Source organism: Nelumbo nucifera, chromosome 1 (assembly GCF_055504915.1).
Source record: "Nelumbo nucifera cultivar China Antique chromosome 1, China Antique-T2T, whole genome shotgun sequence".
Taxonomy (NCBI): Eukaryota; Viridiplantae; Streptophyta; class Magnoliopsida; order Proteales; family Nelumbonaceae; genus Nelumbo; species Nelumbo nucifera.
This window is the reverse complement of record NC_142649.1, coordinates 96,348,386-96,364,571: the sequence shown is the minus strand read 5'-3', so window position 1 is coordinate 96,364,571 and position 16,186 is coordinate 96,348,386. Positions and strand designations below refer to the sequence as shown.

The following is a 16,186-nucleotide window of genomic DNA, read 5'->3' as shown; positions in this document are numbered from 1 at the left end:
TTATGCTTCACTATGTAAACCCACTTGCATCCTACAGGAATTTTACCTTCTGGAAGAGAAACAATTTCCCATGTCTAGTTTTTTTTGAGTGCCTCCATTTCCTGGTTCATAGCATCCTTCCAATGAGGGAACTGCACTGCCTCAGTAACATTGTGAGGGATAAAAACTGAAGCAATAGAAGAGATATAGGCACAATAAGAGGGTGACAAAGTATCATAAGAGACATAGTTTGAGATAGGATACTTAGCACATGTCCGTCTTGCTTTACAAATTGCAATAGGAAGGTTGAGATCAGAATTTACAAGAAGAGGCTCAACAATAGATTCAACACAGGCATCGGAAACAGGAAGAGGTTTAGAGTCCAAATTACCTGAGTCTGAGAGCTCAAATTGTAATGGACATTCAATCTCTAGAGTCATCCTCTTTCTTTGTCTGACGAACCACTGATGCCAAGACCGGGGAATAGGAGGAGGCAAAGGAGGAGGCACGGGAGGACTACTACGACCACAGGGAGGAGGAGGAGAAGAAGATTGACAGCATCAGTTGCAGGAATCGGCATACAAAAGGGAGTCCGATCTTCACTAACATCTTCCCCTTGAAGAGAAGAACAAGAGACAGAGAAGAAGGGAGTAGACTCAAAGAATGTGACATCTTTGGACACATACCTTTTTCCAAAACAAGGGTCATAACAACGATACCCCTTTTGGACTGAAGAATATCCCAAGAATACTCACTTGATTGACTTTGGATCAAATTTCAGCCTAGAAGGACTCATGTCATGGATGAAGCAAACACACCCAAAAACCTTGGGAGGAAGATGGAATGTATCCTCATCAGGAAAAAGAAGTTGACGAGGAGACTAGAGATGCAAGGTCCGTGAGGGAAGTCTATTAATAAGATATATAGTTGTTTGAGCAGCATCCCCCCAAAACCGAGTTGGAACATGCATCTAGAATAACAAGCCTCTGCCAACTTCAAACACATATCTGTTTTTCCTCTCCGATACCCCATTTTGTTGGGGAGTATGAGGGCGAGAACTCTGGTGAATCACTCATTTTTCTTCAAGGTTTGTAAGTGCTTCTCAAAGTACTCCTTGGCATTGTCAAATCTAATAATCTTAATCTTCTTCTCAAGCTGTCTCCACCATACTAAAAAATCCTTTCACAATTGAAGGAACTTCATCTCGGCTCTTCATCAAATACAACCAAGTATATTGCGACTAGTCATCAACAAAGAGAATGAAATATTTGTAGCCACCCATACATGGAATAGAATAAGGTCCCCGAGCATCAGTATGTATTAAATGAAAAGCAACATTACTTCTTTTGTTACTGCAAAAAAGGTTTTTCTACATTGCTTTGATAGTTGACAGACTTCACATTGCAGACCAGAACTAGACAAGGACTCAAACAAACTAGGAAACAAAAACTTCAAGGAACCAAAAGACACATGCCCAAGACGATGATGCCACAATTTCAGTTGACTTAGTTTCTCATCATGATAAGACACAGACCGACACATCAACCCTAACATTGGAGACTGATCAAGAAGATAAACTCCATCAGCTTCATGTCCACTACCAATTGTCTTCCCCATACTCAGGTCCTGAAAGACACAATGAGATGGAAAGAAGGTTACATAGCAATTATGAGACTTTGTAATAGAACTAACAGATAAGAGATTTCTATGCAATTGTGGAACATGGAGTGTAGAGTACAAAGAAAGGCTATTGGTAAGTTTAACTTCACTCAAACCCGATATTGGGGTCTGGGATCCATCGGCAACGGTAATTGTACCTTTCCCTGAAAGGCATACCAGTCATATGATCACTGGCTCCTGTGTCAATTATCCAAGAGCTAGAGGATGGGACATGACACATAAATGTAGTACTTGATTTTGCAAAGGCACTAGAAGAAGCATTTGAACCAGTAGATGTAGGCAACCCGCTCTTTTCAAGATGGAGTAAGATGTCTCTCAATTTTTCCATCACATCAGAGGTGTCATGAGTATATGCCGGAGCAAGAGGATTTCCCTTAAGCATGTGAGTCTAAGAATCATGACTTGCAGTAGCAACATGAGCATTTACTTTCTTTCCACTTTTAAACTTCTCAGGTTTCAAGTGTGGATTTAGTTCCCAGCATCTATCCTTGGTATGCTTTGGCTTCTTATAGTATTCACAAAATACCTCTTCATGTTTACGAAAACTCTGCTTAGGCTTTGTGGATACAAGAGCAGTGTGCTCACCTACAGACACTTGCATCATAGCATTCCTCCTACTCTCTTCATTCTGTGCAAGGAATATGCTGTGAAGAGTGACAAAATATCAGCACTAAGGATGTGTTGCCTAATGAAGTCATAATCAGCATTCAGCCTAGCAAGAAAATCGAAAACTCGAGTTTTTTCAATGTACTTCTTGTATTGTTAAGCATCAACAGGATCTTTCCACTCCAAAACCTCAAGATGATCAATTTCTTCCCAAATTGATTCTAAGGAGGAAAAATACATGGCCGCTGATTTCTCCCCCTGTCGCATATTACATGCTTCTCTTCGCAACTGATAGATTCTAGTAGTGTTTTTCACTTGAGAATAAGTTGCAGTTAGTCTATCCCAAATATCTTTAGCTGTTGGAAGGAACATATTAGTTACGGGCGATGTGTGGCTGCATAGAGCATACGAGCCATGACATAACCAGCAAATTATCCTACTCCCGTTTGGAATAGTGTGGATCTTCAGGCTTCAGCTTAGCTTCCTTACCGGTAATAAATCCTCCAAAAACAAATTTCTCACCAGCACCACAGTCTTCCAACAACAGCTGAACTCCCAAACACCTTTTCCACAAGGTTAGACACGAGTTACAGCAAAAAACCTAGGAAAAATAGGTACTGGTAGCAAAATATAGGAAGAAAAAAATTCCCAAAAAAAGTTTTAGGGCTCTAAAAAACTCAAGACTACTTCCTACAGTCCCAGGGGTTTACCACGACTCAAACACGAGGTTTCAGCAGCAACCAATCCACCATACGAGCATGCAAGCCCTAAATTCCAGATCTGGATTTTTTGCCAATTTTCATTCGAAAAATCCAAAAAAACTTCAAACCACCATGAAACTTACACTAAAATTCCCCTAAGACGGCGTGCTGACGTCAACCGATGGCGTGCTGATGTCAGCAGATCTGTCTATGAGTCACGACCAGCAGCAGAGAGTTTTCTTGATCATGCGTAGCTTTGATACCAAGTTGTAAAGTTTAGAGATGTTGAGAATGCTTGTCGAGAATGCTTGGTTTGGCACTGTTCACACCAAGAGACTTTTCATTTCTTCTTCATAAGAAAAATTACAAAGGTGCCCTTGAATAGGCGCCCAAATAAAAAAAAAACACAAAAGGACAGAAATGCCCTCACACTCTTAACAGTTCTTTTAGTCTTTGATAGTTGGCACTGAATGTTCTCAACTCAACAAAACCTTATCCCAACTATAATTTGGCATTTAACATGCATGGATGATATATAATAGTCACAATTTCTCCCTACAAATTGTCTCCAACATATTTAATGTATAAGCTGTGTGGTTCTGTAATAATGTATTCATTTTAAGCATCTGTTGACATTTTAACTTTCTTTTTCATGAAAATGTAATGTAATATATTGTAATATTGTTGACATTCTGACTCCATATTTGTTTCATCATCACCAAGATAATATAAGCCTTGTGCAAACTATATGCCACTACTTAAATCATTTTACTTCAACCCATGTCCTTTTTGGTCTACTTCTAGCCCCTTTGACTTGCAACAGATCACTTTTTGTTTACATTCTTGTGATAGTAATACCAAGGTAAATGTTATTTGGCCTCTTTCGATTTTGTCTTTTCCATATATAAGCATTATTATATATTCCTAGAGGTGCAGTAAGTTGAAAATTTTATGAATTATTTCTAGGTGGTTGAGAAAACTTAGCTGATTGGAAGTTTCATTTTCTTCTTAATGCCTATGTGCTTTTTAAGTTATAATTGACTCAATAAATTGCAGGTATGGTCAGTTTGATAGTGCAAAAGAAACTTTTGAGGTTATTGCAGATTTTTTGAGCATGCTTGATCTATTTATATGTCACTTGAACCCCAGTGCTATGCGGCGTCTTGCACATAAATTGGAAGATGCTAGTACTGATTCAGAATTGAGGCGATATTGTGAAAGGATTTTAAGAGTCCGCTCAACAGGATGGACACAAGGTATTTTTGCCAACTTTTCGGCTGAGAGTATGGTTCCTAAAGGACCAGAATGGGGTGGTGGAAACTGGGAAATAAAGACCCCCACTAACATGAAAAATATACCTCAATGGGAGCTGGCTGGAGAGGTAACACCATATATGAAGACCAATGATGGTGGCATCCCATCCATCATTCCAGAACATATTGGTGTTTACTTGGGTGCAATTAAAGGAAGGGGCAATGTAGTAGAAGTAAGGGAAGAGAATTTAGTCAAGGTTTTTACAACTGCAGCTGGTGAGAACAAAGCCAATGGGTTTCAAGCTTCTGTTGCTAAGCCTATATCTGCCAAGCCCAACAGCATGGCTGGTGGAGATGCTAAGGTGCATTCTTTTAATGATTTGGAATCTCTCACCAAGAAATTAGCAAGCACAACAGCTGCAGATGAGCAGGCAAAAGCTGCTGAAGAATTTAAGAAATCATTATATGGTGCCTCTGCTGATGATAGCAGCAGTGATGAGGAGGGTGGAGTGACCAAGACCAGAAAGTTTCGCATACAGATACGTGAGAAGCCAATTGCATCGAGTCCAGTGGATGTCAATAAGATTAAAGAAGCCACCAAGCAATTTAAACTTGGTGATGGTTTAGGTCCACCCATTGGTAGGAACAGATCATCATTTGGGGGATCCCAAGATCTTGCATTGATTCTATCTCAACCAGGTTCTGCAACTGTAACTGCTCCTGTTTCTTCTCCTAATTTATTTGGAATTGATTCATTGGTACAACCTGCAACAGTGAAACAAGCAACCCCAACAGCTATGGGTGTGGGAATTAATTCTGGTCCCATCCCTGAGGATTTTTTCCAGAATACAATTACATCCTTTCAGGTTGTAGCTTCTTTGCCTCCTTCAGGGGCACATATCACAAAATCAATTCCGAAATCTCAAGAAGTTGACAAAAACAAGGTAACCACTAACCAGGTTAATGCAGCGGCTGATATAGGTCTTCCTGATGGAGGAGTACCCCCTCAGGCAACTCAAAAGCCAGTTATCCCACTTGAATCCATTGGGCTTGCAGATGGTGGTGTGCCACCACAGTCCATGGGTCAGCCTGATATCCAACCACAATCCCAGGTTCCAGTTGCTCAGATCCCAATATCTTCGCAGCCTCTTGATCTGAGTGTACTTGGTGTGCCAGGATCTGTCAGTTCCGGAAAGCCTCTTGTTCGCCCCACTTCCCCACTTTCTGCTGTGCACCCTGGACAAGTAAGTGCTTCCTCTTCCTCTGTTTTCTGATATAAGACTATCAGTATACATGCCCTCAATCAACTACAGCTGGCCCATAAAGGCCCTGCTTAGTCCATTGCTAGAAGCCCATTTCTGTCAATGTCTGGCTGACTGCGGGCAGGAAATGGCTTGAATGGTGTTTGGCTGGTCCTGTAGTTTATTTCTGTCCAAGATTGGAGAAGAAATGATTCTTTGCAGGAATTATAATATAAATATACTTGACATAATATAATAATATGATATAGTTATAATATATATACATTTTATAGCAAATAAAAAATATTTTTCTAATTGTATAAAGACATTCATGTATGCATAAAATATTACAATAATTAAAAAGGGCCATTACCCAATGTTTATCCCAGCTCTCTGGGTCTTGGGAAGGGTAGACTGGGTATGGTCCTAACATTCGGTATTTTCTCATATAAAGTGGCCCCTATAAAATATTACAATACTTACAATTTAATACGATGTAATTATTATATATTCTATATAATATAAAATAATATAATAAATTATAGTATTATAAATAATAGGGTTATTATCTGAAACAACCCTCAACTTTTCACAACTTACCCTGACTTTTTATACCTTCAAAGACCCCCCCTGTCAGACATTTGCCATTAAAAAGCTAACAGTATTTGCAAGATCACAATGATACCCCTCTATTCAACTCCATTCTTTGATCCAAATTTCCAAAAATAGGCTCACCTATTCACACTTACCCTGACTTTTCCATACAATAAGTTTGACTTTATGATGTTATTTTCAATAAACAAAGTAAAGATTGTTGAGTCTCTCAGAAGTTGATATTTAATACATTTAAGTTACCAGTGTATTCTATTTGAAATCCTTCTAATTATCTTGTGGTATTTTGTTTTAAATCCATTTGTTAATGGTTTCTGGACTAATTGAAGATACTTTGGATCATACAAAATATATTTTCACTTTTGAATAAAAATTTATTTATGATATTTTAAAACTTCAGGTAAGGTGAGAAATACATGGGAAGTACTACAAATTTATACCTTTAGGCATGCTGCAGGCTAGGTGGCTACAGAGAATTGGGATATGAGAATTTTATTTTACTCATTTTAGCATTTACTAAGCTACTGCAAGGTGTCCTACCATTTAATAGAATTCTATTAATTTTCTAAAGTGGGAGAGGAGCATCAATCTTCCAATTATGTTTCCAGTGTTTATTGAGATTTACCATGTTCCAAGGAACACGGGCATAGTTTTCTCTTAATGTTATAAATCTAGGACTGTAAATGGTATCCATTTGTTTTATAATTTGAATTTGATATGTCCACTCTGTTTATCCACTCTATCTAATCCAATATGATGTAATCAAATTGACTTAAGACCCCACATTGGTAGAGAGAGAGAGAGTAAAATTTACAATTCATTTATAAATATTAAAGTTTCTTTAGTTCATTTTTATAATAATATGTAATTTTTTATCTTTTTGAGTTTAATTTATTAATTCTATTAAATTTCCAGTTGTAATGCAAATGCGGTTCGAATATGATATAAATCCAAAAGATAAGATTCAATTCAAATCCGAATATAAATGAATCAAATATGGGTCTACTTGATTTGGTTTGATCCATTTACAGCCCTATCTAAATCTTGGTAGTTCCCAATTGCTCTTTAACTATTCTCCTGTTCTCTTCATGGAAGTGTTCCTATATGTATAAAGCTTAGGTTGAAACCGTTCTCTACCAGAGAGCATCATTCAACATGGCCATGATAGACAATTATAAAACCATCTACCTTTGAGATTATTTGAAGATGTATGGAGAAAATGGAAGCAACAATGAGAATAAACTTTTGCTAGGTAAAACTATTCTGGAGTAGTGAGGAATTCCAGGATCTATTCACCCTGTGAAAGCCACTCTTGGATAAATGAACCTTTCTATGTTCTATTTCTTCCCCCTTCATTTGTTGTGCTTTGCAGGACTCTTGGTTTTAGTCTAGCTTCTTTCTTTCACAGGTTCCTCATGGGGCTGCTGCTTCAGTATGCTTCAAAACTGGACTCGCACACCTTGAGCAGAATCAACTTCCAGATGCACTGTCCTGTTTCAATGAAGCTTTTCTTGCACTAGCCAAGGATCAATCTCGTGGAGCTGACATTAAAGCTCAAGCCACCATTTGTGCTCAGTACAAGATTGCAGTTGCTCTACTTCAGGTATCATCATCTAAGATTTTTAAGTAAATTGATAATAAGCCATTTAATCCTCAAAGACAAACTTGTGAGAAACATTAAAGCAATCTCCGTTTTACATCTTTTCCTCCTATCTTTTCAAACAAAAGTTTATGGTGAATGATCCTAGAAAGAAACCTAGACTGGACGAACACCATCCAGTAAAAGCAATCTCTTTTTTACATTTTTTACTGTGCATAAGCTTCAAGTGGGATCTGGTGAATTATGGGTCCTTGTACCATTATGTGCCATGCACAAAGCCTGGGTAGCAGCACAATGGAGGTCAAATATGCAGAATACCTGATTGGAAAGAGGCTTACAGCCACAGTATTGGTCTTCCATTAGTAACATCCACAGACTGCTACAAGATCTATATCGGGATATTAGTTCCCTTTCAATCCATGATCATAAGAGTTTGGCAAAAGTTTTAGTGCCGACTGCCAACCTGATGCAACTCTCCTCCTTTATCCGAGCTTAGGACCAGTGGTGTAAGACAAGCTCACACTGGCGGTTTAAGACAAGCCTCCTTTCACAATGGATATGGCATTAAACAGAATGGAATGGCAAGACAAGATTCATGTAGCCGACCCCTTACAGTTGAGATAAGGCTTGGATGATGATGATGATGAGTTTCCTTTCAATCTTGGAAAGTCATTTTTTAGTCTTAAAGTTTTGTTATGCCTCTTTATTGTTGACAAGATAATACATCTTATTTTATTATGACAAGCTAATATATCTAATTTACTGTAAAATTCATGCATCCTATATAGGAAATTGGACGGCTGCAGAAGGTACAAGGACCTAGTCTAATTAGTGCAAAAGATGAGATGGCAAGACTCTCCCGACACCTGGCTTCCTTACCACTTCAAACAAAGCATAGAGTAAACTGCATCAGAACTGCAATAAAAAGAAACATGGAGGTGCAGAACTATGCTTATGCAAAGCAGATGCTTGATCTCCTCCTGTGCAAAGCACCACCAAGTAAGCAAGATGAATTGAGAAGCTTGATTGACATGTGTATTCAGAGGGGGTTGTCCAACAACTCTATTGATCCATTAGAAGATCCTTCCCAGTTCTGTGCCGCTACACTCAGCCGCTTGTCAACAATTGGACATGATGTTTGTGATCTTTGTGGGGCCAAATTTTCGGCCCTTAGAACACCTGGGTGCATCATCTGTGGTATGGGGAGCATTAAAAGATCAGATGCACTCACAGGGCCTCTTCCTTCACCATTCAGTTGATTTATGCCTTGCCATACTATTTTCGGGACCAGATCCCTCTTGCTGGATGTTTTTCTTGAACCAATAAAGGCATTTTCCAGAACGAAGCCACCATAATGTATCATCCGTTCTGGGGAACTGATCTTTTTTAGGGGGTTGGAGGTGTAGAAGTGGGGGCTTCTGCCCTATTAGTTGCTCATAGTTAGAATTTTCATTTTTATTTTTCTCTTTCCTATACTCATCTTTCCTTTATTTAATTTATCCGTAAATTGGTTATTTTGGATCAACAAAAATTTTGAAGCCTTTGGAGAAACTAGGAGTCTGAATTCAGTCCTCACAATATTTGTACTCACACCGTGCTCACAACATTTATCGCCATGCAATTCGAAGTGTTGTGAGCAGTGTGATTACAAATTTTGTGAGGACTGAATCCGGTCTCAGAGACTAGACATTTAAAAATCATTATATCATTTGCATCCTGTTAGTAACCTACTTTGACGAGTGGACGTGTGGGTTTTACATGTGCAATGAGGTGGTTTTATGTTTGTGCCTTTGTGGTTTCCATATCCAGGTTCTCTTATAGACTAAACTTGTCTAGAAAACATGTCAGCCTTTGGAAAGGAAATATAGGATTAGGATGGAGTATAACAAATTAACAACGCTATATTCCGATTTTCAAATGCCACCTACAAAGATCCTCAGCAAATTGAAAAAAGGGACACCCATAAAGATAGACATGATTAAACATGGGTCTTACCATGTTTTAGAGCTTTTTTTTTTGGCAAATATCGACTTGCCAGTTCAACAAGTCTGTTAACCATGGAGGACAAAAGGAGATTAGTTCTTCTAAAAGGCCCCCTGCAGGCTATGCTATATATGTGCAACAGAATTTGTTCTGCGACACAAGAAAACTTAACAGATAAGTCTTTAGACGGGGAGGCACCTTAAATATGAAAAACTTTGGTTGTGACATTTTGTCCTCAGTTTTTATGAAATCAAGATGGTGTTCATCATTTATTCCTCCTGTGAGAGAGATTTTCAATATAAACTGAGATCAAGATTAGGTGGACGAAAATCTGAAATGCATCCAACGTAGTGTTGCCTCGCGCCGGTTCAAAGGATATGAAAGAAAATAAGGAACTCAGTGGGACACTATATAGAAAAGTAGAAAACAGCACTGGCATATATGAAGGTAATGAAACAATCATTTTGATGAATCTCTTTAATTTTTTCTTTTTGGTATTACAGTTGGGCATTGGAGTACGGAGTGTAAGCAATCTATTTTTCTATTTTCCCCAAGTAGCTCTGGTGTAGATTAATCATTAACTCCTCCAAAAGGAAATCCAGTTTTTATTCATCTGGTGGTGGAAGGCCAATGCCTGAAGCCTGATTGCCTTCATTTATCAAAATTCTGAAGGCATCTAGGTTCTACAAGTATACATCATAGATTTCCCATCTGAAGAAGAGTTAGCTTGGAATTATAACACTTTTTCGTTCCTCAGCTCACATCGTTTCATTGTCATTAGACTAAGACGAAGAAAGCACCTAAGAAATCAAACGACATGTTCAAAGCCTTTAAACTTCTACTTCCAAACGAATAAAACCATGGATAAATGCTGGTTGCTTTGCCTTCTAGGAAAAATTTCAAAGTAGCATCAATTAGAATCCTTAGGTCTGTCATCTATTCTCACCGGAAAATGAGGCTTGCAAATCTCTGTTTAGGGGCAATTCGTCTACACAATCAGCTTAACCTTTGCAAATCTCTGTTTAGGGGCTTCTTCCTTAATACCGGCGAAGAATAGGTATGGATTCGGTTCACTTATAAGAATCTCACAAGATTCTGTGCCTATTGCGGTTTGGTTCGCCATCAATGGAAGAAGTGCAGACAAATCCGCCCAGGTACCGGTCATGAAGAAGTACTCTTAGAAACGGGGAAACGAAAAATAGATGAGCCAGGAGACTGGCTACGGGTCGAGTCCAAACCAGAACAACCTCTCTGCTATGTATTGCATAACTCCATCTGCATGCAACCAGCTGCAAATCACCTAAAGAAAAGAGAATATAGCTTCGACAAAGACTTCGAAAATGATTTAGCTACAATAATCTCTCTCCTCCTTCTCTTGTTTTTTGTCTTTTCCTCTTCCCACCCTTAAATGATTCGTTGTCCCACATTGCTTGGAAAAGGAGTGGAAGTGGAGTATATTTGTAGTCTTGCTCTCTTTATGGGTAGGGACCCATAGGAGGAGAGGACTATAGATATTCCATGCATGTGAGGGGGGTTGGGGGTATTTTTCACACGCGTGCGCCGAGCCGGGCCAGGGCGTGGGCGCGGGTGCACGTACCATATTTATGGAACCTATCACTGCTAACTCTTTCATGAGAAACAGGATATTGTCAACCTGAACATTACAAGAAGGGCTGTCGGTACCAAAAGAATGACTCTAGGAAACCAAAAGTCAATTTGACTAAGGTTGTTATCGCAACCATGGTAACTAAGGTGAACTTAGTTGATAAGTCGAAGGAGTGGGTACTAGACACTGGTGCTACCAAGCACATCTGTGGGGACCGCAGTTCCTTCTATGAGTATACAACTCAGACTGAAGGAGAGCAAGTCTTCATGGGAAACTCACAAACTTCGAAGGTCATCGGCAAAGGAAAGGTGCTCCTGAAACTGACTTCAGGAAAAATTATAATGCTGAATGATGTGCTACATGTGTCGGAGATCTGACGGAACTTGGTATCAGGAGCACTCCTCAACAAAGTAGGACTAAAACTCACATTTTAAGCAAAAAATGCCGTGTTGACTAAAAATAATGTATTTATTGGAAAAGGATACAATTTAGGAGGACTATTTGTATTGAATGTTTCTGAAATTATTATGAACAAAACTGCTTCTTCTTCTACTTATATTGTTGAATCTTTTGATATTTGGCATGCTAGACTAAGGCATTGTAGTGCTCCTTATTTAAAATGTTTATGTAAGTTAGAAGTTTTGAATGTTCCTATTAATTTTACAAATGAAAAATGCCAAGCTTTACAGGTGACTTCTCTAGATATGCAAAAGTAGTTCTACTTAGATCAAAAGATGAGGTTGATCAAACTTTCATAAACTACAAAACTGAAGTAGAAAATCAGTTAGGAAAGAAAATAAAAAGACTTATAATAGATAGAGGAACTAAGTATAATGGACAAACCATTAGAAAATTCTTTGAAGAAAATGGAATCATATATGAAACCACAACTCCCTATCAACCTGAATCTAATGGAGTTGCATAAAGACTGAACAAAACATTAAAGGAAATGATGAATGCAAGGTTAATTAGTTCAGGTGTACCTCTGAATTTGTGGAGGGAAGCAATCCTAACGGCTTGCCACCTATATAATAGAATACCACCCAAGAAGAAAGGACAAATACCCTTTGAACTCTAGCATAACAGAAAACCTAGTTTGAACTATCTAAAAGTTTAGGGCTGCCTAGCAAAGGTTGGAATACCTGAACCTAAAAAAAAGAAATTATGACCGAAAACCTGTGACTGTGTGTTCATTGGCTATGCACAGAACAGTGCGACTTATCAGTTCCTTGTAATTAAAACAATTAAAAATATTGTTGAAAATAACACAATAATAGAGTCCCGAGATGCAAGGTTCTTTGAGCACATCTTCCCTTGGAGAAAAGAAACATTAAATAGGGAACCTTCCCAAAACTAAGTTAGAAACCAAGAACAAGTGAGTGCTCAAGGAATCAGTACTTCACTTAGGCAAGACTTAGACTTAAGGAGAAGTAAAAGACAAATAAGAGAAACAAACTTGGGTGATGAAATGTTCACATTTCTGGTAGACAAAAACCCAGTAACCTATCAGGAAGGTATAACTTCACCTGATGCAGTATTTTGGAAAGAAGCCATAAAAAGTGAAATACTCTTTAGTCACTAATCACACTTGGGAACTTGTAGATCTCCCACCTAGAACTAAGGCACTAGATTGTAAATGGATCTTTAAGAAAAAACTAAAACTTAATGGCACAATAGACAAATTCAAAGCCAGATTAGTTGCTAAGGGGTTTAGACAAAAGAAAGATGTAAACTTCTTTGGCACCTACTCCTCAGTTGCAAGATTAACAACAATTAGGGTTTTGTTTCCTATAATATCCATTTACAAGCTAATAGTTCATCAAATGGATGTCAAAATAGCTTTCTTAAATGGGGAATTAGAAGAAGAAATTTACATTAGGAAACCTGAAGGCTTCATAATGCCAGGACAAGAAAATAAAGTATGTAAATTAATTAAGTCACTGTATGGCTTTAAACAAGCTCCCAAACAATGGCATAAAAAATTGATAGTGTGTTAGTAACTAATAGATATAGCAGAAATGGTTCTGATAGATGTGTCTATAGCGAATTTGAAAATAATATAGGAGTCATGATCTGTCTATATGTTGATGATATGCTAATAATGGGAATTAGTCTAAAGGTTGTAAAAGAAATAAAACAATTTCTAATGTCCAAATTTGATACCAAGGACTTGGGTGAGGCTGATGTAATCTTAGGGATCAAAATCCATAAAGAACAAGAAAGCTTTATTCTCTCCCAATGTAGAGAGTATTCTTAGGAAATTTGGACACTATGATTGTAAACCAGTTAAAACACATCTTGATTGTAGTATTCACTTAAAGAAACATGTAAGAGAACTTGTTTCACAAAATGAGTATGCAAGTATAATTGGATCTATATCTTATTTAATGAACTATATAAGATTAGACATAGCTATATCTATGGGATAATTAAGTCAACATACTCATAATCCCGGAAATGAACATTGGGAAGCTTTAGTAAGATTATTAAAATATTTAAAAGGAACCATAAACTTTGGTTTACATTACTCAGGTTTTCCTCTTGTTCTAGAAGGCTTTATTGATGCGCAGATTCAACTAGTAGTACTTCCACCAATGGATATGTGTTTACTCTAGGTGGAGGAGCAGTATCATGGAAATCGATAAAGCAATCATGCAATACAAGTTCAACAATGGAGACCGAGTTCATTGCACTAGAATTGGCAGGGTCCGAGGCAGAGTGGCTAAGGAACTTGCTAGCAAACATACCACTTTGGTAGTGCCCGGTTTCATCCATATCTCTCCATTGTGATAGCCAAGCAGCAATAGCTAGAGCCAAGAACTAGACGTACAACGGTAAAAGAAGACACATCCACTTAAGGCATAACCTGGTAAGACAATACCTCAGCGAAGGTACAATCGCTCTAGATTTTGTAAGGTCTAAAAAGAACCTTGCAGATTCGTTAACCAAACCACAAACTTCTAAGGTGGTTTATGAGGCATCGGTAGGAATGGGTAAAAACGAGTGATGGACACCCAACCTATGTGAAAGGAAATCCCTGGAATTAGGTTGAATGGGTAAAAACAAGTCACTAGATGACTTGGGAAAGCACTATCATTTGTGTCCCATTTCAGATGCCAAGGTAAGATAGTGCTCACTACAGATTGAGGAGGTTGAGCATGAGGCTCTTAATCAGTTAGGAATAGTGTGAGCAGTGCACACTAATAACTGACCTAAGTGAGTGTGAAGTGTGGTCGCTTCTAAGAGAGATCTAGGGATGACTCTCTAAAGCACTCATGATTCCAAGAGGGGAACAAGGCCGAAATGTTCCAAAAAAAAAAAAAGAACCACTAAAAAACTGGTGAGTTGAGTTGGATGGACAGTTAGCTAGTTACGACAAAGAAGAAAGGTTGAAGGAGTCTGACTCCACCCATACTCGGTAACATAGTCTGTCATACCTAAGTGTTGATTGAAATCCAAAAGGCATTACCATGAATACTTTTCTCGCTGTGATGCTTAGACTGTTCGATTTTCTTGTAATTTTGAATCTTGTGGGGGATTGTTAGAGGGAGATCCAAATTTACAAGAATCTCTCTCCTCCCTCTCTTGTTTTTAGTTCTTTCCTCTTCCCACCCTTAAATGACTCATTGTTCCACATTGCTTGGGAAATGAGTGGAAGTGGAGTATATTTGTAATCTTGCTCCCTCTATGGGTAGGGACCCATAGGAGGAGAGGACTATAGATATTTCATGCATGTGAGGAGGGTTAGGGGTGCTTTTCACACGCACGTGCCGAGCCGGGCCGGGTTGGGGCGCAGGTGCGTGTGCGCGTGCACATACGATGCACCGAATTATATCTTTTCTTTCTTAAATTAAGTATTTTCAATTTTGAATTTAATTTCAAATTAAAACATTTTCTTTTTGTGTCTTTTCTTCCTCCTTGTGTCTTTTCGAACAGGTGCACTATTTTGAAGAGTCTCTTGTCTGAAAGGACACATCTGTGTCCATTTGGGTCTGAGAGCACTCTATAAGAAGAATGCTAGCCGACCCAGTACACACATCATTTTTTCGACATTCTTGTTTTCTTTGAGAAATATGAGCATCAATCTTCTGTGGTTCACGGAGGTCTAGTAAGCGAGTGCACGCCTACCAGTGGCTTATGGGTTGTTTTATCTCGGCGACCAGTTTGCGATCACCCGGTTGCACCATAGGGGAAAATACGGTTTTAAGGAGAATGACCAAGTGGCATGACTCAGCCCTCCATCTTCCTACAATTCCCAGTTTCGAGTTCTTGCAACAACTTCACATCATTGCAACTTTGGTTTGGAAAGATATTACCGATAAGTTCCACTTGCTCTCTTTACTATTATTGCAATAGGCAGTGTACGTTGGAAGGAGTTATCCAAGTTGCTCTAGGACCCTGTAAGAACAGCCAAATTCCCCCATCAAAGCCCTCGAAACAGGAAGTTAGTGAGTCTTCGAAATGGAAACGAGTTGAATCGGACACCAGGTCAACTCAAAAGCGGAAAGCGAAGGGCACCAAGACTCTTACTCATTATTTCTGAACCCACCATGTCAACGGAAATCCAGGGGCTAAACCTACAACAAGGATTGTTAGAGGGAGTAGTATATGTGGTGCAACCACCTCTCAAACCAACTGAGTGCCAAGAGCAACCTATTTCTCCACAAGATTGGCTATCCTTTTTAAATATATCTAACTTTGAGAATAACCTATAGGGAATTAATTGGGATCACTGAAACGTAGAGGAGAAGCTCTAAGGTGTGTCTGAAGACACTATCTTTAGAACGTTATTTGCCCCACTGAGTTTGTTGTTGGGTTACAAGAAAATCCATTCCCAAAATACAATAAAGCCTTGGACAAGAATCTGCAACCAGCAAAGGTGAATAGTCTCCAAAGAAACCTTCTATGAAACAATAGTAGATCGG

General features: G+C 38.6%; 1 protein-coding gene across 5 annotated transcripts in view; it reads left to right on the top strand.

Moving 5' to 3' along the window:
* The window catches only part of LOC104605594 (uncharacterized), a 124,760-nt gene extending 115,615 nt beyond the window's left edge, over positions 1–9,145 (top strand). For all 5 annotated transcript variants that reach the window (XM_088889408.1, XM_019199151.2, XM_019199150.2 and 2 more), the window contains 3 exons: positions 4,023–5,463; positions 7,481–7,675; positions 8,461–9,145. In XM_088889408.1, the coding sequence (XP_088745534.1) occupies positions 4,023–5,463; positions 7,481–7,675; positions 8,461–8,931 (2,107 nt within the window). In that variant the 3' untranslated portion in view covers positions 8,932–9,145. The remainder of the gene's footprint in view (positions 1–4,022; positions 5,464–7,480; positions 7,676–8,460) is intronic.
* Positions 9,146–16,186: the final 7,041 nt, after the last annotated feature.